General features: G+C 38.1%; 3 protein-coding genes across 5 annotated transcripts in view; 2 read left to right on the top strand and 1 right to left on the bottom strand.

Moving 5' to 3' along the window:
* The window catches only part of LOC101741321 (uncharacterized), a 29,101-nt gene extending 27,373 nt beyond the window's left edge, over positions 1-1,728 (top strand). Inside the window, exon 4 of the mRNA XM_004932442.5 lies at positions 143-1,728. Coding sequence (XP_004932499.1) covers positions 143-288 — 146 coding nt within the window. The 3' untranslated portion in view covers positions 289-1,728. The remainder of the gene's footprint in view (positions 1-142) is intronic.
* A 1,762-nt stretch (positions 1,729-3,490) lies between these two features.
* LOC105842474 (lipase 3-like) lies at positions 3,491-8,844 on the bottom strand. Its single transcript, XM_038017023.2, has one exon. It carries the CDS (start codon positions 5,160-5,162, stop codon positions 3,789-3,791), a length of 1,374 nt encoding a protein of 457 aa, XP_037872951.1. The 5' UTR covers positions 5,163-8,844; the 3' UTR covers positions 3,491-3,788.
* A 3,640-nt stretch (positions 8,845-12,484) lies between these two features.
* LOC692975 (serine hydroxymethyltransferase) lies at positions 12,485-22,304 on the top strand. Of its 3 annotated transcripts, none has more exons than XM_012695747.2 (8): positions 12,485-12,815; positions 13,312-13,541; positions 14,451-14,566; positions 14,801-14,961; positions 15,972-16,167; positions 18,284-18,555; positions 20,681-20,900; positions 21,892-22,304. In XM_012695747.2, exons 1-8 carry the CDS (start codon positions 12,699-12,701, stop codon positions 22,128-22,130), a joined length of 1,551 nt encoding a protein of 516 aa, XP_012551201.1. In that variant the 5' UTR covers positions 12,485-12,698; the 3' UTR covers positions 22,131-22,304.
* Positions 22,305-24,044: the final 1,740 nt, after the last annotated feature.

The following is a 24,044-nucleotide window of genomic DNA, read 5'->3' on the forward strand; positions in this document are numbered from 1 at the left end:
ATAAAAACTCTTATTTCAGTCGGGATGAATTACACAAAAGTCTGACCATTAACTTCTGTTATTTCATAAAATGTAGTACATAAAATCATTAATTTAACCAAACTATTAACTTTATGAGAATAATCACGACAATAATTCACAGGGAAATCAACAAGTGGAATTAACGAGGAGATCATCTGGATTAGTATAAGCATGGCGATAGCGATTGCGGTACTGATAGCAATCGCACTGTGCTACATTTTGAGGGAAAAATGCATCAAGCGACAATCCTACAGGGAGCAGTCATGACGATACAAGGAGGAGTTCGCGAAATATGCGCTCGCGGATTCCCTTTCCGAGGTCAACGTACCTTCGTACACGCTTTACCCACAGTACTCACCCGACGGCAACGAATACTTCTACAATTTCCATCGCTTCTCATACATCAGAAACAGCTACAAGCTACCGCCCAAAGATTATCCCGTCAAAACAAAGGAGGAAATATACATAAATGCGTGATATATTTATCGTAATAATTTTTTTTATTTGCACAGCCTAACTCTTTTTAAATTTTAATTTTGATTAAATAGTGAATCGTTTTTGTTGTGAATACATTATACACCCAGGATTGGATACTTATATTCTAACTTCCATCGACCTCTGTACATATATGAAATGAATTTCTAAGTATCTTGTCAAAGGAGTAATTACGCGGTACTTAATGCAAAGGAATTGAATTTCCATTTAGCTGTGATAGATAATTTGGTTCCAGAATTTACAAAAAAGTAGGTATATATCTACATACCTACGTAAAATCTCCTGTTTTAAGTGTTTCTCTTTTGTATAGTCATTAAAATATACTTCTCAAATTAATAGACTGTTCTTATTAAAATAGTAGAATGTAAATGGTATTTTCATTAATAAAAGGATTCAACATACATTATATACGCATTAAATAAAGTTAAGGTTTAAGTTTTCGTTCTTCATTTATTTACAAATATTAAGCCAAGTAGATTATTATCTACCTATTTCAATAATATAAAATTTACAAATAAACATTTTAGATATATAGAAAAATATTGGTTTCAAAATTAAATTTATAATATGATAATTTTAATATTTCTTGGAAAATGTCACTAATCCATGAAATTAGTACCTGGAAACGGGTGCGCGAGTATGTTAAGCAAGTGCTTATACAAAAGCTCTATTTAGTGCTATTGCTTTTAAAGTATTTGTACGTTATCATAAAGTAATATTCAACTGTACTATTTACTGTTTAACATACTTTTTAAAAGCTCCGAAATTTGTAAAATTTATTATAGGTTTGTCGACCATTTTCATAAATTTTAAGTCTATTTGTAAATATGTTTAAGACTAAAATGATGTTAAAAATTATTTAATGATTATTGTTATTATTATTTTACTGTACTCTACGTATCTGTTATTTAAGTACTATTGTATTTGTTAAGTATTCGGTACCTTTATGTATGATACAGGAAATTCTATAAATTACACACACAGACCTACCTAATTTTAAATGTATTTAATATTTATAACGATCGTAGTGAATAATGAAAAATAGGTTTAGAATTGTTTAGGTTATAAATGTATTATAAATATATTATATATAAATGTATTATATAAAACATGGTTAAAGCAGAGTATATGTACTTTACAGACCAACAAAATATAAGCTAACGCGATCTTAATGTTTTAGAACGAAATAAAGTGATCTTCGATACGATAAAAGTGTTTGAAAAATTGACGTACGGCGTTGGAGGAAAATCTCGTTCATAATACAAAATCAGCAAAAACATATCGTCAATCATTGAGTTCGCATTTCATTGAGTTACTTAGCTAATGATGTTATTTTTATGTCAAACTATTATGGTGATATCACTGCTCAAAAATTATCAAGAACCTCAAAATACTTTAGGTATCTGAAATGGAAGTACTCTAACGAAATGTTGATTATGAATGAGAGTCATCTGTCATTTATTTTTTACCAATAATTGATGCACCACCAGAGCTAAGTAATTTTCACAGTCTAGAAACGTTGCACTGAGGCATAATGAATTTCAGGAGATGATTTTTGGCACAGTATCTTCCGGTGTTCGGAAGAATTCCTCTATTCGATGTTTTTATTTATTTTTTTATTGCCTTTGTAGGCAGACGAGCATACGGCCCACCTGATGGTGAGTGGTTACCGTCGCCCATGGACTTCAGCAATGCCAAGGGCAGAGCCAAGCCGCTGCCTACCGCCAATGTTGTAGTTGATGTTTCTGGGGAGCTACGAAACTGAGAATTTTACCGCATAACCAAATTCGACTACTTGTATTATAGCATCTTCAACTATAGCAGCTACATAAATTTTCTAAATTAAAACTGTGTATACTCCTGGGAGTCATAGCGGCTCTTTAAGACAAACAGTGTTGGAAATAACATCAACTTTTATAGGCAAAATCAAACTTTTAACTTTTTCGTAGCAAATTAACTAACTAGCAAGGCAAAAGTATTTCAAGCGGTTGATTGTCGATGGAAGCCGGCAGCACTAACTCATCCCGGAACTAGGTCAGTCTCGACTAACAGTTCACAGAAGCACGGATAGCGTCTTTTTGTTAAACTACATTCAGAACCAACGAGCCTCAGCGCTCACATTTATAAAGACATGTTATTTGTAGATACTGAGTAGTAACAAACCACTTAAGATTGACTGCATTTTTATTCAGTTTTTTTTATATTTATTAAGGTTGTTAATACCATTCATTTTATCGGCTGTGTGATGTTCTGGAATGACATCACTCAATCTCCTCCCGTGGGGGTAGTTAAAGGCGACTAGAGAATCACCGGAGATCGAGCAGCAGCTGCGTTCGCTGAGTATCAAACCAGAAAAAAGCCAACTGGCATTTAATGGAAGTAGGGAGTATTACGAACCCGTACAAATAGATACCACCATCTGCCTATTTCTATCACGAAGCAAGAATGCATTCCGGCTTGAAAGGTGAAATAGACTATATACAATTCAGCTGAAGTTTTGTCCTCATGTCTGAGGCTCCTCACCTGAAGTCTGAAGACTCCTCGACACCTCCAGTCTGAAGACCTCATGTCGGTGTGGATGTCTCCTTAAACCCAAGGGGCTGAGAGCTCGTTCACATTATTATTAATTAAAAAAATATTGGTAGACGCACTCAGAGCTCATCTGATCCGACGCTTTACGCTTATAACTGAAACATGTGAACTTTTGATATGAATGATAAAATGAATGGTGATACAACTCCTACAGACACAAAACGTGACCTACTACCATTGTTCAACATTAGAATCAGGTATAGTATCAGAAATATAAAGAGTATAGGAATTAGAAAAGAAAAAAACAACATAAATTTTTTTAATTGGATTAAAAACAATATACCTACTTACTACTCCTGATCTCACCTGGTTACCGGCACTTACCGGTAATAATAAAAGCAAGTGACTCTGTCTACTCATCTAACCAAATAAAAATATCCAATTTTCTTTTTTTGTGTTAAATACCACAATTTTATTACATAAAATAAAATATTATGTATGATGGCCGAGCATGACCGAGATACTAACTTAACTCATAAAATATTCGGACTGGCTGTTCTCCACGATGCTATAGATAATATCCGCTTACTTTATCTTATGCTGTGGACGGCTTGTAACGGTGGAATCTCCAAAATTACCTTCATCGTCTTAGATGAGATTCCACTATTTTCCTCCTCCTGCCCAATAAATTAAAGTTGATTTTAAATTGCAAAAATTATTTAATAATACTAAAAAAAACATTACACATATAAGATTATTATCTCCAGCATTCTGGCAAAAACAAGCTTCTCGAGATCCTTTGCATATACAAAGTCTAAATGACTAAATTTTTTAAACGGTACTTCATAGGTTTCTATTATGTTGGGTAGTTGACGTTGTAAGTGTAGGACGTCTTCTGGGGGTGCAAATAAGTCGCTTAGTCCATAAAAAAACGCAATCGGCGTTGTTATATTTTGTAAAGGATATTCAGGTGGAGTACTCCTCGAGTATAACCTAAAGTTTTCTACTTTTCCGTAGTCAAACTTTGCAAAGTGGCGGCTTGAAACACCCTGTCCAAAATGTTCAAATTGCTTAGTCGAAGATCCTGAAGGTATATGAGCGTAAACAGTAGAAAGTGATGGATAAAATACCTGCGACTCGTCATACCCAACAAGAGCCTCAATAATAGATCTACAGATGGTTTTTTGGAAAATTAACTGACTGCAAACTAACGTTGTGAAGGCACGAGTAAGTACATTGCTAGGAAATATTTCCTGTATACCAATCGATCTTGCTCCTCCAAAAAATATTTGCGGGTAATCCAATGTTATCACTCTTATAAGTAAGAGAACTAGACTTTTAACATGCGCGGGCGCTCCAATAGGTGCTAAGGCTATCATAACAGAAATTTTGGAATTGTACTCTTGTCTCTCGGAAGCCATAACGAAAAAAGTAGTCGTTCCTTGTGAATGCCCCACGTATATTAGTTTTTCTTGCTTTGTCACAGCGAGTGTATAATCTATCATCGCTGGCAAATCATAGATCCCAATTTCGTAGTAACTAAAATTCCAAAACTCAGCGGTGTCTGGTGATAAAGTTCTATGTTTTCTGGAATGTTTATTGCCGCGTGCATTACCCATCCATACGTCGAAACCCTCCGCTGCGAGCAAGTAGCCAATGCCAATGTCGGTCCCGGCTGTTACCCAATCATCCGAACTTAGCAGAATACCATGCATTAAAAAGACCGTAGGTCCGGAACCACGTATTCTCACCAGTAATAATAAATATCCATCTTCAGTCTCCACCTCGTATTCTTCTACCTGATATCCATTTTTTCGTATTAATTGAGTAGCGTTCAAATAAATATCTTCATTCTGCAAATCTGAGTTTAATAATAAAATATTCTGCAATGTTTCATTTTTTAAATCTTGTATGATATCCGTAAATTTCACTCCAGTACTTAATGTATCAATTCGTTTACCAACAGTAATGTCTTGAAGCAAATTAAAAATATACTTGAAACTTGATTCCCCTAGTTCATTTTTAGTACTAATATTTTTCTTCGCAGACACTAAATGTATCGCACAGAAACAAAATAAAATTACAATAAATAAAAAATGAAGAATAGTTTTCATGACTACAGTTCAGACGGAAATGATGAAACCTTCATTACTTTATTGTTAAGTTGTATATTTATAAGACAGCTTACAGGCGGTACAGCCGCGGAGAAAAATGTTTAACTATTATAATATTTAGACACAACAAACAGACTTGTAACAGATTTTGGATAATGCGATGATTCTAAAACAATAATTGGGATTGTGTAGTCACATCAACAGTTCTTTAGACAGCGATTTACTGTTTTTGACACTTGTTAAGTTTCTATAGAAGACAAATTATTTATTGTTATTAATCAAAGTGCAGAGTTACTTCAATCGGCTTTGAGCGAGTTAACGGTTTGAGCGACGTCATCTGCAGTGCCTCCACTGCACAATACTTCATCGCAGCTGTGCTAGAATACGCCGACGTATACGCGTCTTAAATTTTTTTTTCCTACCTAAGCTGGTATCCTTGAGAGGCTATTCCAGCGTAACCTTAACTAGTAGGTGAGCTCACGGGGCTCAAACCTAACGACGTTGCTAACACGAACCCTGGCAAGAGCCGTGCTTCGCAGAATCTACCACCTGATCGGAAACGCGACCCACTAAGAAGATCCGGCGAGAAACTCAGTGGGCTGTGTCTGAGAGTTAATTTACTCTTCGAGCCCTTCGTCGCAAGCGACGGGTTCGACGAGTACGGTGACCGGTGCTTGAAGTACATAGAAGCACCGTTAGTGGATCGGGAGGATCCGGGATGACGTGTTTTGGGCGACGTCGACTGCTTTCCATTCTTTCCGCAGGATCGGGAATGTAGTTACCGGCGGCCACGATGACAGGGTTCTCGTGTCGTGCCGCTTTATCGAAGTGGCGCATCGACGCCGACTGCATATACTTACTGGTGGACTCTAAGTCCAGGTCGTCATGGAGGTCGACGTTCCTGACGAACCACGGGGCTCCGACGGCTATCCTGCAAAAACGGGATTGGATAATTTGAAATGATTTTAAGTGAGTGCGGGCCGCGTGAGCGAACACTACACTTGCATAGGTCATGACAGGGCGTATGCAAGTTTTGTAGAGTGTCACCTTATTTCTAAGGGACATTTTACTTCGCCGCATATCACCGGGTAAAGACGTTCTAGAATGAAGGCGGCACGGTCGCGTACCGTCTTAATATGAGGGTGGAATGTCATCCTTCTGTCGAGGGTGACGCCTAAATATTTGACCTTCGGGGCCCACGGTATGGGCTGGTCGTACATCGCGCGTCTTTAAATACGTATGTACGTCCTCCCCTCACTCCGCCGGTAATCAGTGGCGTACATAAGTAGAATGAAAGACCTATCTGTAACAATAGGTTTTTTTAACGCGTACGGTCTCGCAAATCAACGTGATTTTTTGCGTGACCACCAAATTGACATTTTATTAGAGCAGGAGACCCTCCTTAAGTCCGCTTACCCTATAATCGCGGACTATAACATGGTTAGGAATGACAGACTCATCCCTCGCGATGGCGGTACCGTCATTTACTGTACTAATGGAACACTCGCCGATCATCATTACGCTTGTATCGTTGCGTATCATTGAGCCGGTTCATAAACTCTCGAGAATAACCTATATACATCGCTCAGAAGTGAGTTGTTCTGAGTTCAGATTTCGGGTATTGTCACCTTTTTGAAAGAGGGAATCACCATACTCTTCGCCTCAAACTCGACTATGGACGACGGGGGTTCCACATCACCGAAAATTATTCGGTGCTATAGCTCTCTACCGGAGATCTTCTTCACATGGTGTGCAGTCAGGCGAGAACTCCGGGCTCTGGACACACATAAGTCGAGTGGGCCAGATTGCATCCCCGCAGTGGTTCTGAAAACGAGCGCCCCTGAGCTGACACTTGCGCTAACGCATTTGTATCGCCTCTTTTATTGCATTAACAAGTTTCCGTCTTCATGGAAGACCGCCCATTTCCATCCTATCCGCAAGAAGGGTGACCGGTCCGACCCATCGAGCTATAGGCCTATCGCGATAACTTCCTTGCTTTCCAAGGGGATGGAGCGAATAATAAATACGCAACTCCTGAAGTATTTTGAGGATCGCCGGTTGATCAATGACCGACAGTACGGTTTCCCTCACGGTCGTTCAGCTGGCGATCCTCTTGCATACCTTACTCACAGATGGACTGAAACTTTGGAGAGCAAGGGCGAGGCTTTCGCTGTAAGCCTTGATATCGCAAAGACCTTCGAAAGAGTCTGGCATAGGGCACTTCTATCGAAGTTACCATCTTACGAAATCGCCGAGGGAGTCTGCAAGCGGATCACTAGCTTTTTGGATGGATGGAGCATCACAGTCGTTCTAGACAGTTGCTGCTCCGATACCATGACCATTAACGCTGGCGTTCCACAAGGCTCGGTGCTCTCCGCCACGTTTTTCATCCTGTATATCAATGACATGCTATCTATTGATAACATGCATTGCTATGTAAATGGCAGCACGGGGGATACGCGATATGTCAGCCATCAAAATCTCTCTCGGAGCGTGGTGCAGGAAAGACGATCAAAACTTGTGACTGAAGAGGAGAACTCTCTGTGGCAAGTCTCCGAGTGGAGTGAATTGAACGTGGTTCAATTCAATGGGGGAGTGCTCGATGAATTGATTGAAATGAGGCCATTATCTCACCGCATTTACCACCCGCCACCGGAGTAGAGTTCATCCATACTACCTGGAGTCACTGCGTTTCCAGAGATCTTTTTTCCACGTATCATCCGGCTTTGGAATGAGCTTCTCCTCCACGGTGCTTCCCGAACGCTATGACATGTCCTTCTTCAAACGAGGCTTACGGAGAGTACTTAACGGTAGGCAGCGCCTTGGCTCTGCCCCTGGCATTGCTGAAGTCCATAGAGGACGGTAACCACTCACCATCATAATTAATAATAAAAAAAAATAAAAAAATAAACACTTCTGGTTCATACTTGGGGCACGTTCCCATTAACTATGCGGAATTTAATAGTTTCTGAACATTAAACATTACCCTAGATCACCGTCAGCCACGAATAAGTAATAAAACTAATACTAATTTAATTAATAGTTTTTCTGTGTCACGTTATCGATTACATTATAATTACTTTTTTATTATGTCTGTTATTCTTTTATTTGTGAATTTTCCTACCTTTCTTCATAATTTCATTTCATTTTCTTTTTGCTTATATTCATTTGGCATTTAAATGTGGAAACGCAAATGATGTTTTATAGAGCACTCTACTAAACATAAGTACGAAGTCTCAACACATCTCTAGCCTTGATAGAGAATTTGTACTCACATTCACTGAAACGGTGGTAGTATTCTTCTGGTGGTAGGACGTAGGCACTTGCCTATTTACTACCTTTACTATCTCTGAGGAGAAGTAGTAATGCGTTCCAGCGTCAGGGTTGGGATAGTTATTATAATACACAATTGAGCTAAGTGTAGCTCATGTCTCCAAAGTGGGGGCATTTACTTTGTGATGTTTAGTTACTCCAGTAGCCGATTAATGCCTATTAACACAACCACGCAATTTTAAGTGTCTCATTTCAAAATAAATTTCCCGAGAGGATTAAAACTACAACTTTTTCGATATACATACCTATGCTTACATGCGAAAAATAAACTTATCAACATGGCAAATTATTTATACTGAACATACCAAATTAATATTGTTTATTGTTTACGTTAGTGTCCTGAGGACTCGCGCCCTCTCAAAGGTCTTACTACCGCTTAGCTTGTACTCTCAAATCGGATACGGTAGTAACTATGTCCCCCCTCGTAGGCCCCTCAGGCCGACTAGCAGCGTTCGATGATGACGAAAAAGCAGAACTACTGGCCGATACATTGCAATCCCAGTGCATGCCTAGCATTCAATCCGCGGACCCTGTTCATTTAGAATTAGTAAACAGTGAGGTAGAACACAGAGCCTCCTTGCCACCCTCGTATGCGTTAACACCCGTCACCCCAATGGAAGATAAAGACCTGATCAAAGACCTACGTCCTCGCAAAGCTCCCGGTTCCGACCGTATATCTAACCACGTTATTAAACTTCTACCCGTTCAACTCATCGTGGTGTTGGCATCTATTTTCAATGCCGCTATGGCTAACTGTATCTTTCCCGCGGTGTGGAAAGAAGCGGACGTTATCGGCATACACTATCCCGATAAATCAAAAAATATCATAAATCCGACGAGCTACCGCCCGATTAGCCTCCTCATGTCTCTAGACAAACTGCTCAGAGACTTTGTCTCATCCAAGGGCATTCTCATCGATGAACAATTCGGATTCCGTGCAAATCACTCATGCGTACAACAGGAGCACCGCCTCACGGAGTACATTCTCGTAGGGCTTAACCGACCAAAACCAATCTACACGAGAGCCCTCTTCTTCGACGTCGCAAAAGCGTTCGACAAAATCTGGAACAACGGTTTGATTTTCAAACTATTCAACATGGGCGTGCCGGACAGTCTCATCGAACCGCTCTTTTCGATATCGAGTACAAGGAACCCGCTCCTCCCCGCGACAGCTCACGGCTGGAGTCCCGCAAGGCTCCGTTCTCTCTCCGCTCCTATTTAGTTTATTTATTAACGATATTCCCCGGTCGCCGCCGACCCAGCTAGCCTTATTTGCTGACGACACAACCGTTTACTACTCAAGTAGAAACAAGTCCCTAATCGTGAGTAAACTCCAGAGCACAGCCTTGACCCTCGGACAGTGGTTCCGAAAATGTCGCATAGACATCAACCCAGCGAAAAGCACAGTGTTATTTCAAAGGGGAAACTCACCGCTTATTTCCTCCCGCATTAGGAGGAGAAATATCACACCCCCTATGACCCTCTTCGGCCAACCTATGCCCTGGGCCAGGAAGGTCAAGTACCTAGGAGTCACCCTGGATGCATCCATGACATTCCGCCCGCATATAAAAACAGTCCGTGCCCGTGCCGCATTTATTCTCGGCAGACTCTATCCCATGATCTGTAAGCGGAGTAAAATGTCCCTTCGGAACAAGGTGACACTTTACAAAACCTGCATAAGGCCCGTCATAACTTATGCAAGTGTGGTGTTCGCCACTCACGCGGCCCGCACACACAGACACCTATACCTACAATCCCGCTTTTACAGGATAGCCGTCGGGGCTTCGTGGTTCGTGAGGAACGATGACCTACACGACGACCTGGGCCTCGAATCAATCCGGAAATACATGAAGTCAGTCATACAGTAAAGTTAATTTAAAATTATAAGACATATAGGCTAAGCTGTTTCTAATTATGCACGTCATAAAGGATAAGCATAAAGGATAAGACGTCCGATGCATTCGTATCCAGTGACGCAACAGTGTTCGAATCCCGCAGGCGGGTACCAATTTTTCTAATGAAATACGTACGTACCAAATGTTCACGATTGACTTCCACGGTGAAGTAATAACACCGTGTAATAAAAATCAAACCCGCAAAATTATAATTTGCGTAACTACTGGTGGTAGGACAGGTAGTGAACGGTCGAATGACTACTTGAACGGTCGAAGGTCACTTGAACATATTATATAAGAACGGTCAATTATTATTCGTTCTTTTTCGTCTTTTTGTATGTCTGTCTTTTCAGAAGTCAAAAATGTACTGCGTCGCTGCTGGTCACGTACGTCCTCGCTCCATTTATTTTCGAATTATTTTCAAATGTCTGTCTTAGTCTGTCTAGGTCTAGTCATTATAGGTTTTATGTCCTGTCAAAGAGGTTGCACGCCACGACATTCCCACCTCCAGTACCAGAAGGCTGGTACTCAAGATGAGGAGTGTACGTCCAACCTGCACAGTTTCGTCACCGGTCTTGTGTAGAGTCCATGTCTGGTCCGAACTTTAGCAACGCGAACCATGTCGTCCTTACCAGGGAAGACCTGCTCGATCTTGCCAAGCGGCCACTGGTTGCGGGGTAGCTGGGAGTCAACAACAACTACGACGTCACCAATCGCCAGTGGTCTGTCAGAATCTCTGTACCATTTGTCTCGTCGTGTCAAAGTGGCAAGTACTCCTTGACCCAGCGTTTCCAAATCAAGTCTGCAAGTCGTTGAGTTTCTCTCCAAGTCCGTTTCAGTAAATCATGGTCCATAAACATTCCGAAAGGATGGTCAATAAATTTTGTCTTTGGTAGTAAGAAATCATTCGGAGTCAAGGGCAAGTCGTCGTCAAAATCAAGAGGTTGTACGTATGTCAGTGGTCTTGAATTCACCATGAATTCGGCCTCAGCCAGGAGTGTTATTAATGTCTGATCGTTAGGTGTTCTGGTCTTGAGCGTTACTCGCAAGCTTGTTTTGACGGATCTCACGAGCCACTCCCAGCATCTACCTATATGAGGTGCGTCAGGGGCTAGGAATCGCCACTCCAGGTGTCGGATGCTACCGAAGGTGATGAGTTCGTCTTTGTCGATAGCTTGTACAGCTCGCTTCAGTTCACGGTCAGCCCCACGAAAGGTAGTCGCATTGTCGCTGAAAATAATACTTGGACAGCCTCGTCTCGCTATCAGCCGTCTGAGGCTCATCAACACGGAGCTGGTTGTCAAATCGTGAACCAACTCCAGATGGATAGAGCGAACGTCCATTTATTATCCTGAATCGGCGTCTCACTTCATGCAGCACACTTTCGCGTCCATTATGTGCTGAGTCCACGTGATACTGCATAAGTTGTAATTTGACATATCTGTCTTTTGGATTCAAAATTATAGGGTGCCTGAAATCGTTATCACCATCTGCTCTGCAGATCCTCCCACACGGACACGGAGGATGCCGTCCTTGTCTAAAAATTAATTACAGTCAATTAGTCATTCAACCGTTCAGGTAGGTACCACCACCCCGCCTATTTCTGCCGAGAAGCAGTAATGTGTTTCGGTTTGAAGGGTAGCCGTTGTAAATATACTGAGACCTTAGAACTTATGTCGCAAGGTGGGTGGCGCATTTACGTTGTAGATGTCTATGGGCTCCAGTAACCACTTAACACCAGGTGGGCTGTGAACTCGTCCACCCATCTAAGCAATAAAAAATAAAAAGGTGGGATAGCCGGTAGTGATCTCTACCTGTGCAGTCTATTACGTCTTCCTTTCAATTTTGCTATTTTTATGTTTAATACAAGTTGCGTATTTAAAATAGTACCTACCACTTGATACCTGCCAGCGTAGACACGTCACTAGGCTACTTCACCGAATAGAACAACTTACCACGGTCTAGAATAAGGACCAAATATATATTATCGAATCAGTAAAACGCCGTTTTTACAACAACACCATTTAATGTTTTCAAACAATAAAATTCACACACCTTTTTATAACAAACAAGGCGTTTATACATCTTGGATACTGTTGCATTTTGTGTCGCTAAAGCGGCATGCCACTCTCATTCAATCATAAAGCAGCCCAACAGAACTGTCAAACATGTGTCATTGAAATGTCAAAGATGTGTTCATAAAGTTCATATTAGGTTATCGGCTTCGATAAAATTTACTTGTTTGTCTGAAAATAAAACAGTTTTAGTTTAATATTTGTGTCTTTACGCTATAAGTTAATATCACAAGATGTGTAACAAACTAACAAAACTATGTTTTTGTTTCGTGACTGGAGGAATAAGAAGATTTTCGTTATCGTCGGCAATACACACAACGAACAATATTTATGGAAAAAGGAATTCTAAGGTAAACCACATTGTTGATGGCTTAACCAGCTGTTTTATGTTTTACAGTTTCCGTTATTTTTTGGTTATGTTTGGTTAAGTTACTTTTGCGCTCTTCCACTACACAACTTAGAAAGTATAGGTTAAGTTTTATTTCATTCAATATTCAAATTATTTTAAAGTCAATCAAATTATTTTAATTTTTTTACACTAGTGACGATTGCGTCGTTCTTACTGATATGTTGAACAGTTCATAGTAATGTCTAGAAACATAATAATTAACTAATTTCATAGTGTTAAAAAAACGCACGTTTTCTTACAAAGTTAAGAAACTGCGTATCGTAGAGAGCAATCAACTGCTCGCGATTGCGTTATCGGCCTGTTATCTGTTTGAGGTCAGAGTTTCTCCACAATATATTAACCATTTAGCAATAAGACTGCGAACAAACCTACGTCAAAGTCAGAATACGTCTGAATGTTGTTAGTGATTGACTGCTAAATATATTTATTAATTGCAGACATTCGCTGCGAAAAGATACATTAGTTCCACAAAAATGAGCGCCAAGTTACTAAATAGCAACCTCTGGGAGGCTGATCCTGAACTTTTCGATATTATCGTCAAAGAAAAGGACCGTCAACGAGCTGGACTAGAGATGATAGCATCAGAAAATTTTACATCAGTTCCTGTACTTCAGTGCCTGAGTTCATGTCTTCATAACAAATATTCTGAAGGCATGCCCAATCAACGGTGAGAAGTAATTCTGCTTATTCTTTTGTAAATGTGCTGAAACATCAACATTATAACATTATTAACATTTATTATATTGATGAAATGTTATCAATGGACTGAATTTTTATTTGTTGAAGCCAAATATTGTTTCTTTCTTCTGTATTTGAGAATATTTCCTAACCTCGTTAATAATTTCCTGTTTGGCAATTGTTATGGAAGCAAAAGCATTGTTTGATTTGACAGTTAACATCGTACCATTGTTCTCTCAAGTAACATAACATTTACAATTTGAAACTTTACTAAGTATTCCAACAATTTCTATATAAACTGAACATTTTTATCGCACACTCGAATTTAAGAATTTAATAAAATACATCATCATAGTTTTCAGTTTTTAAGAGGTGAAGCTTTATTACAATTACCTTAATCTTTTACTGCAACAGCCTTTAGTCCTCGTGATCATACTTCATTTTAGATACCCATAACTTTCAGAAATATTTGCTTCATAGTAGTATAAATTAATAATTACTGATGGCAGGACATCTTGTGAGTCCACAAAGGTAGGTACCACCATCCTGCCTATTTTTGACGTAAAGCAGTAATTCATTTCCATATGAAGGATGGGGAAGCAGTTGTACTGTACTAAGTTTGTCTAGGGTGAATCCAAACTACTACTATTGAAGGAAAGGAAATACTTAAATTTCCTTACAATATAGCAACCCAGAGTGCCAGAACATGAATGATAGATAGTGATATTCCTGGGATGACATTTTAGTATCATTTTTTACTTAACACTCCAACTAATAAATAAGGCATAATATGTGCAAACTGTGTTGTGTATACCACAAACCTAAATAATATAATTATATGTTTAGTTTATTTCATGGCCTAGTCATAGACGTTTTGTAAAGTATTTTTCTATTCCAGGTACTATGGGGGGAATGAATATATTGATGAAATAGAGATACTGGCACAGAACAGGTCTCTGGAAGCATACAGATTAAAATCGGAAGAATGGGGCGTCAATGTACAGCCATATTCAGGTTTTTCTTTTTTACATTTACACTAAAGTTATCAAAACCTACCAAAACTTATACGATTTTTATGTCATTTAATGTGAATGATTCTTGATTGCGGTAAAACTTGGTGCATTTGAAAGTAATATGTCAGGAAATATTTCCATTTTATTAGATATAAATTATTTGTGTTCATTTAATAAAAAAATTTTAAATTCGAATTTATCGCATGTAGGTACATAACGAATTGTTTATTACCAGGCTCTCCGGCGAACTTTGCCGTTTATACCGGCATTGTCGAACCCCATGGCAGGATAATGGGGTTAGATTTACCTGACGGTGGACATCTCACCCATGGTTTCTTTACTGCTACTAAAAAAATATCTGCTACGTCAATATTCTTTGAAAGCATGCCATATAAGGTAAGTATTTATACCATAGTTTATTTTATTTTTAATCTAACAAAATACAAAATATCTGTAATCGTAATGAATGCTAATGTGAATGAAAACGACGTCAATCGATGTAATGTGTTATTTACTTAGTAATTTTGTTTTTGGCCGATCTCAAAATATTAGGAACGAAATTACAAATGCGTAAAAGAAGTTTAAATATATAATAAGTAATTACGAACTAAACTCTGCATCTATAAAGCGTTTGATTTAAGAATAATATTTACATTAAATTAATGTTATTAACTGATAACGATACTAATAAATATTGACATCAATGCCACACCCGCTTGACGTAATATCATTTAAAATACATGTTTGTGTAATTTTATTTAAATATTTCAACATTCATAATAACAATAAATAGCTAGTAGTAACTTCATATAAATTTACGTACCTAATAAAAAACGAAATTTTTAATCGATTTCAATTCAATGACTTTGAATTAGAAAACACATATTCGGTTGTCAACTATTAAGATATTAATTAAATTATTTAGTTGCCTGCCTGTAAATTTCCAAAGTATATTTAGTATATATTAAAACTTAAATAGCAAAAGAAACACTGTATACCTTAAGTTGTATTGTGGCCCAGACCCTACGTTTTCAGTGAAAGCTATCGTGTAAATCGTTGCCGAAGCACAGTGCTTTCTATATGAATCTGTCTCTTTCATATAGGTACAGCGTGTTGCAAAAGCTCATTTTGGCCACGTACCATAATGTTGTGGAGTGAACTCTCCAAGTGCTTTCAAGAGGCCCTAGAAATAGGTATTTTTGTTATCCATGAGCGACATTAATCAGTCGGCATCAAGTGCGTCATAGGACCTGTCCACTATTTATGCCAATAACAACTCTCGAATGTGATCTCTCACATATTATTATAATACAGCCACTTACACATAAATACGAATTCTTCTTAGAATATGCAGTTCTAATTAAAATTATTTAATTTTGTAATACTGAATTATATTTGTTCTGCAGGTAGATCCTAAAAGCGGATTAATTGATTACGACAAACTAGCAGAAACAGCGAAGTTGTTCAAGCCTCGTTTGATCATCGCTGGCATGAGCTGTTACTCAAGATGTCTCGATTATAAGAGGTTCCGTGAGATCGCAGACGCAAATGGAGCTTATCTGATGGCTGATATGGCTCACGTATCTGGACTGGTTGCTGCAGGTGAATATCAGCACCTTACTCTTATTAACACATCATGTGTCTGTTTAATGATTCCTGGCAATTGTAGCTTAATGGTTAAGTTATAAAATAAGAAATAGTTTATTAAAGTAATCACGAACGGACAAGAAATAAGTTGAGCTGCCTAGAGCGATCGGAGATTCCTACTCCTTTTATAAGCTACCACTCTTAAAGTAGTTGTTTTTAGTTTTATTTTTATTGTTATTGTTATTGTTATAACATTTTAACTTTCAAGTTAGGTATTAGGGATTTTTAAGTGGGGTTTAACAGGTTCTACCTCTTATCACTGAGAAAACAAATGATTTAACTTGGTGTCGTAAAATTCGGGTGCCTAGTTACTCGATATAAAAAGCCGATAAATAATAAATTAAAAATAGCTACTAAAACAGATAAGTAATTAGTTTTGTTAAACTGTTTATTGTTAAGGTCATGTTGTTTTGTCACAATGACAATGAAGATAATGTTATTTATTGCATCACGTTTATTAAAAACATGATTACAGAGTGTAAAATAGGTAATCAATATGGTATGTTTTAAACGAATGCATCAGTTACAATTTATAGATAATTGTAATACGTAAAAGTTAGAGCTTGAAATAGGCAATGACCGCTGAGATTAGTTTTACACTTTTTTGTACTTACATATTTGGCATAGGCGATGTATAGGGCATCTCAATGTATACAGTGGTGAATGGTACTGATGATTCAATCGCAGATAATAATAAACAGTTATGTTTGAATAACGCAACGCAATTAGGATTCACCTGCATGAAATGTGACACATTTAGGAATCAGGTAATGCAAGATTTCCTTTTATTTCTGCCGTGACGCAGTAATGCGTTTCGGTTTTGAAAGGTGGAGCAGCGGTTGTAACTATTCTGAGACCTTATAACTCATATCTCATAGTGGGTGGCGGCTTTTACATTGTAGATGTCTATGGGCTCCAGTAACTACTTAACACCAGGTGGGCTGTGAAGCTCGTCCATTCATCTGAGCAATAGAAAAAAAATGTCCACGTCCTTTTTTTGTGTTTTTCGAACCTCCTACGTGCTCCCACGTCTAGGGGGCGCGCGGTATGTGCGGCTGGAAGAAGTGTTCTGTAAAATTGTTTGAAATGATCCCTTTATTTAATTTTTACCAACGCACTGGAGTAAATCTCATTCTTTCCACATAGAAACACTGCGTTCATCTGCAATGAGTTTCATATTTTTTTGCCACTATCCGGCTTTTCAATAAACTTCTCCTGAACGCTATGACATGTTGTCCTTCGTACGAGGCTTAAGGACAATTGTAAGCGGTATACAGCGGCTTGGCAATGCCCCTAGAATTTCTGATATTCATGAGCGTCAGTGACCACTAATCAGCAGGTGCAGTCTGCTCAAAGCCAATTTAAAAAAGTTTATATTTGAATTGTTTTTATCGCATATTTTTTTTATTGCTTAGGTGGATGGACGAGCTGACAGCCCACCTGGTGTTAAGTAGTTACTGGAGCCCATAGACATCTGCAATATAAATGCGCCACCCACCTCGAGATATAAGTTCTAAGATCTCAGTATAGTTTTAACGGCCGTCTGGTGTAGTGGTAAGTGACATGGTCACTACACAAGGGGGTCGCGGGTTCGAATCCCGCCAAGGGAAGATATTTGTATGATAAATATAAATGTCTTTTCCAGGGTTATGGATGTATATTAAATATATGTATGTGTATAATAAAAATCTTACATTTATATCCGTTATCTGGTACCTGTAACACAAGTTCTTTACGAACTTATCACGGGACCGGTTAACGTGGTGTGGTTGTTAGTAAATATAATATATAAAAATATAACAACGGCTACCCCAACCTTCGAACCGAAACGCATTACTACTTCACGGCGGAAATAGGCGGGGTGGTGGTACCTACCCGTGCGGACCCCCAAGAGGTCCTACAGCCTGATTGTTTTTATTAATACGTGGATATGAACGATCATTCTGTCTCTCTCTGCCTCGAAGCAAACCGTCATGTCTTTGAAAATGTTAAGATAAACGTTGAATCGAAATGATGCATAAGGAAACATGCTTCAACTTTATAAAACTATTGTTATAATTTTGATGTATAGGTGTAATACCGAGCCCGTTCGAATACTGCGATATTGTGACCACCACCACTCATAAGACGCTGCGTGGTCCTCGTGCCGGTGTCATATTCTTCCGCAAGGGCGTGAGGTCCGTCAAGGCGAACGGACAGAAGGTCATGTACGATTTGGAATCGAAGATAAACCAGGCTGTGTTCCCGGGCCTGCAGGGCGGACCGCACAACCACGCAATAGCGGCCATAGCCACGGCCATGAAACAAGCTACAACTACTGAATTCGTCGAATATCAGAAACAGGTTTGTACAGTAAATTCAAAATTCAAATTCAAAATCATTTATTTCAACTTGGATGCCATCAAAAACACACTTGTTGAATGTCAAAATGTAAAAGAAAATGTTAACTCTACCACCGGTTCCAAAAAAAGCCACAGTCCTGAAAAGAACCGGCGAAACAAACTTAGCGGGCTTTTTTTTTTTTTTTGTATTTTCTCAACTATTTTCTTTTTTTTTTTAAACAAGAAAACATATTTACAGTATACGAAAAAACAAGTCAAAAAAATACAATTCAAATAAATAATAATAATAATCAAAAATGAAAAGGCCAGGAGCGAACGCCTCATTCCCACGTAGTGCCATCTAGTAAAAAATCCTTAACTTTATAATATGCCTTGTTGCACAAACGTTCCTTGACAGTTTTCTTAAATTTATGAACAGGTAGTAGTTGAACGTTTTGTGGGATCTTGTTGAAAAGTTGTACACCCAGCCCCCTGAAAGAGTTGCTTATTTTCTTAATTCGAGCCGCCGGCAACGCAAGCCTATGTTTGTTCCTAGTGTTCACATTATGCAAATCGCAGACTCTGGGGAATTCTACAATGTTTTACGCACGTACAATAAATTTTCAAAAATGTATTGGGACGCTAAAGTTAGAATTTTGATGTCTTTAAACTTGTCCCTCAAGGATTCCCTCGGGTGCATATTATAAATAGCACGAATAGCCCTCTTCTGCAGGATGAAAATCGTTTTGACATCGGCAGCATTGCCCCATAGCAAAATGCCATAGGACATAACACTATGAAAATAACTGAAATAAACTAGACGTGCCGTATCTTCATCAGTATACGTTCGTATTTTTTTTACCGCAAACGCTGCAGAACTAAGTCTATTCGCTAACTTGCATATGTGAGGACCCCACTGCAGCCTGGAATCAACTGTTATACCAAGAAAAACTGTCGACAAGCTCCAGTGTCTACCTACAATGATATTAGTGTCTACTTGTCTAACATTAGGTGTGGTAAATTTTATACATTTTGTTTTTTTGTTATTTAATAACAGATTATTAACACTAAACCAATGTACCACGCGCGAGATAGCATCATTCACATCGTCATAATCTTCCAATTGTCGTTTAATTTTAAACAATAAGGATGTATAAAACAAACAAAAAAAAATGCGCAAACAGAACTAGCCTTTTTTTTAATGTTCTTGATACTGGTCAGCCTATTAGAAGGGAAGTTATAAAATTGTTGTTTTGTCATCGGTCCTCGATGCTTGTGCAAATTGACAAGTTAATCGAAGGTCTGGGATTCGGTCAAAATGAAATGAAAATGATTCCGTTATTTACAAACATACGTACACACCAATTGACGTCATTTTCACCGAAGCTAATAAAAGCTAATAAAAGACAGTTGTTTTTTTTTATATTTAGAAGATGAGTCGGTATTGTTACTTACATACTTTAAACGAGTCTTATTAAAAATACAGATGCTTAAACCGAAACCTATATGACGGTATTGTCTATTATGTTTCAAACTGTATAATTTATCATCTATCTATCTTTCTAGTTAATAATTTCCATATTTTTTGTTATTTTTTTTATTTTCTTGTGCCAGTAGTATAACTTATTTCTGTTCATTTAGAAAGTTCATCGCTTATAACACGCAGATTGTAACACTATTTGGGTTAGTACATTGAAATAAAGAAACAAACATCTTGTTTTAAAGCTCATGCTGATGAACTCACGTCCCATCTGATGTTACGTAGGTAGCAACCAACCCATAGACATCAACAACGTAAAAGCCACTGCCCATCTTGGGACATAAGTTCTAAGTCACAGTTCTAAAATACAACGGCTGCTCCATCCTTCAAATCAGTGTGCTTAGTGCGAGTTTTTTAACTTCTAGATCGCGTAAAAGTTAACTCAAATTTCTATCGAGCTGCAACAGCGTCCCTAGTGTCAAACGAAGGGAAGAAGTTAAAAAACTCGCACTAAGCACACGGAACGCATAAATGCTTTGGGGCATAAATAGGTGAAATTACCACCAAACCGTGCTCTCAAGACGACATTCCACTAGTAATTGTGCAAATTATAATATTTGCCGGTTTGATTTTTATTACGTGTTGTTTTTTTTTTTTTATGCTACAGGTGATAAAGAACGCGCAGCGGTTGTGCGAGGGTTTAATATCGCGCGGGTACTCTATAGCGACGGGCGGCACCGACGTGCACCTCGCGCTCGTGGATCTGCGCGGCGTCGGGCTGCGGGGCGCGCCGGCCGAGCGCGTGCTCGAGCTCTGCAGCGTGGCCTGCAACAAGAACACCGTGCCCGGCGACATTAGCGCGCTCAACCCCAGCGGCATCAGACTCGGTCAGTTCTCATCCTTAACTCTCTAAAGGCTTCGTCAAACAGAACGGGTAATTAGCGCGCATCAGATCGCTAAAGGCTTCGTCAAACAGAACGCGTACTTAGCGCTGCATTTTAACGTCGCGCTCTTTTCACGTCACACAAATTGACTAGATGAGCCCAACGCTCCTTGACGCAACGCATTCGCCAAATCATAGTGCCTTTCGATAGCAGTGTGAAAATTTAGAAGTATTGAGATGTCGAGTGATTCAGATATGGCATTGTATAAGTATGGGTATTTTCTAACTATTTCTATCAATTTTTCCGGCATTATCCAGTATTTTAATACACATTCACTCGGACACAGCCTTAACTAAAGGCTTCGTCAAACAGAACGCGTAATTAGCGCGCATCAGAACGCTAAACTGACGCAGCGCTATGACGCCGAGATGTGTTGTACTACTATGGTAACATACCGTCAAACAGAGCCCCAGCGCTATAAGTACGCAACGCTCTCTCGCGGCGTTAGGACGCTTTGACGTCAGGCGTTGTAATTTTTTACAAATTTTATTTTATCACGGCTCTATCCTAGACGCTGATACCTATAGGTGTACAATACACCCCCAAGATCACACGAGACTCTAATCAAATAAGTAATAAGTACAAAGTATATCTTGTCTTATACACACAGAAGGTCACAAAAACATATGTAAAGACATATCATAAATGTAATGATAATGAGATTTCAATACTGAATGCATTCATGATAAAATTATTTTAGAGAGCTATATAAAAAACTTTACTGCATCTGAATACTTTAAATTTATTTATTTCTCAATAACCACCAATTCTATCATTAATTTCTAGGTAAACTTTTTGCAAGACTTCTAAAATCTTAAGTCTTGATTGTCTTTGTCGTTTTGAAATAATCACAATTGTATCAACGCACTTCCAGTTTATTATGTTTCTATTTTTTTATGATTGATACTGATAATATATGTTTTATAACTTTCAGGTACACCAGCGTTGACCACAAGAGGTCTCAAGGAAGCTGATATTGATAAAGTTGTCGATTTTATTGATAGAGCATTGAAAATAGGTCTAGAAATCATTAAGGTTTCCGGGCTGAAACTTGTTGACTTCAATAAAGCCATTGAAGAAAATGCTGAGTTCAAAAAGAAAATTGAAAATCTGAAGGAAGAAGTTGAAAACTACAGCAAATCATTCCCTTTGCCTGGGTTCGATAAATATTAAGATTAACTTGGATAAGTTTAATATTAAGAGCAAATAATTGCATTTATATCATATTTTTTATATGAAAATCCTATTTTCGGCTATGCAGTTTATTTATTTTTTTAAATGTTAGATGTAACAGTATTTAGAATCTCGAATTCCATATTTTGATTAAAGTTTACACTAACAGAATTACCAGGTATTTTATTTAGATAATTCCTATCCAATCTATGTTCAACTGCGTGTCGGTAGAGGAACGCGCATATTACTTTTTTCTGCGTCCGTGATTCTAAATTGTACTATTATTATACACATTCATTTTCCTACTCTAGATATTCAGAATCATTGTCTTCCGTATTATTTTCATCATCATGTCATTACTGTTTCTTTTGGAACTTTCGTTTGCTACTTTATGATTGTGTTACAAACCTATGTGTTTTTATATATTTAACAATTTTTCATCAAAAACGTTCCATCATAATAAATAAGAACCTCTCAATGTATTAAGCTTAATGCAAATATATATTATATATGATTTTTTTCTGAAAGTGGCATAGCTTATGAGAAAAATGAAAGGTAAGAAATTAGTAGCCGCAAAATCACCCATACCAATTAACTCATTTTATTGAAATACATCTTCATTGACATGGAAACCAAATTTAGCTAAATATTATGGAGGGTAGAACTAAGCAGCACCATTTCAGTATATTTTAAGGTGTTCGCTGAAAGTGGAAAGATTTTAAAACAACGTATTTGAACAGACCTGAATTTTTGTTCATTGAGACCCCTATACCTACCATGCATGAGGTGGGGACTCACTAAGCTCAAAGTGGTCGACGCGCCGAGCGCTCAGGTAGGATAGGTAACGATTTTTGACGGATTTTAAATCAATTTGACCACGTCTGCCGTTTTGAAATTTGAAAATATATGATTATTATTATCGGAAAATAAGAATGGCAGACCATTATCGCGCGTTTTACTTTGGGGCAGACAACTTTTAAAATGATAAAAAAAAATCAAAATTTGAATGTAATTGACCAGATTTGCCATTGATATATGAGGCCTATAAAATCAAAGGCAGCTAAACGCCTTATTGTCGTAAAATGGATTGACAATGGCGCTATCTTGTTTAGTTAGTTGGACACACTTTAGTGTTTTCATGTTATAACAAATGCAGCTAAATCTCTAACAAATTCAGTTCAAAATTTTTATTTTTACTCTACTAAGTACTAATAAACGAAGTTTTATCATTTAAAATTCAGATTATTAGTAATATTCTTATTCTTTATAAATCTGCTTTAAAATAAAGAATATCGTAGCTATTCGAACAAAGTTCTTTCAGTTTCTCAAACCGGGAGTGTTGCTAACACTGGCCCTAGCAAGAGCAGTAGGTATTTCGACGGATCGGGAGGATCCGTAATGACGTGTTTAGGGCCGATTTTTGTAGTTTACCTGAATATTTGACAGACTTGGATTTAGCTGCCTTTGATTTTATAGGCCTCAATGTTGTTTATTATAGTCTTAAAAACTTATATTGATCACGGCAGACGTCTACATTGCGTACACACATCAACATATAATAAAATCTTAGCTACTACCCGGCCAGATGTATATTATGTCTTCCGTTCACTGTTTTAGAGGAATATAATTTACTTGCGATTTACTTTAGCAACGTATTTACAGAAATTAGTATTTTTTTATATTCTATTAGTTAGACAATAAAGAAGTCTTATCCTTTAGGTCACGACGACTTTTGAAGTCGTCGTGGCCTAAAGGATAAGACGTCCGGTGCATTCGTGTTGAAGCGATGCACCGGTGTTCGAATCCCGCAGGCGGGTACCAATTTTTCTAATGAAATACGTACTCAACAAATGTTCACGATTGACTTCCACGGTGAAGGAATAACATCGTGTAATAAAAACCAAACCCGCAAAA

This window comes from Bombyx mori, chromosome 17, assembly GCF_030269925.1.
Source record: "Bombyx mori chromosome 17, ASM3026992v2".
NCBI lineage: Eukaryota > Metazoa > Arthropoda > Insecta > Lepidoptera > Bombycidae > Bombyx > Bombyx mori.

Excerpts from the sequence above, each read along its gene's own strand:
- LOC692975 (XM_012695747.2), top strand. The coding sequence starts at position 12,699 with ATGTGTAACAAACTAACAAAACTATGTTTTTGTTTCGTGACTGGAGGA. Across the intron at positions 14,962-15,971 it reads TTGAAAGCATGCCATATAAG|GTAGATCCTAAAAGCGGATT; the intron begins GTAAGTATTTAT and ends TTTGTTCTGCAG. Across the intron at positions 18,556-20,680 it reads TCGTCGAATATCAGAAACAG|GTGATAAAGAACGCGCAGCG; the intron begins GTTTGTACAGTA and ends TTTATGCTACAG.
- LOC105842474 (XM_038017023.2), bottom strand. The coding sequence starts at position 5,162 with ATGAAAACTATTCTTCATTTTTTATTTATTGTAATTTTATTTTGTTTC.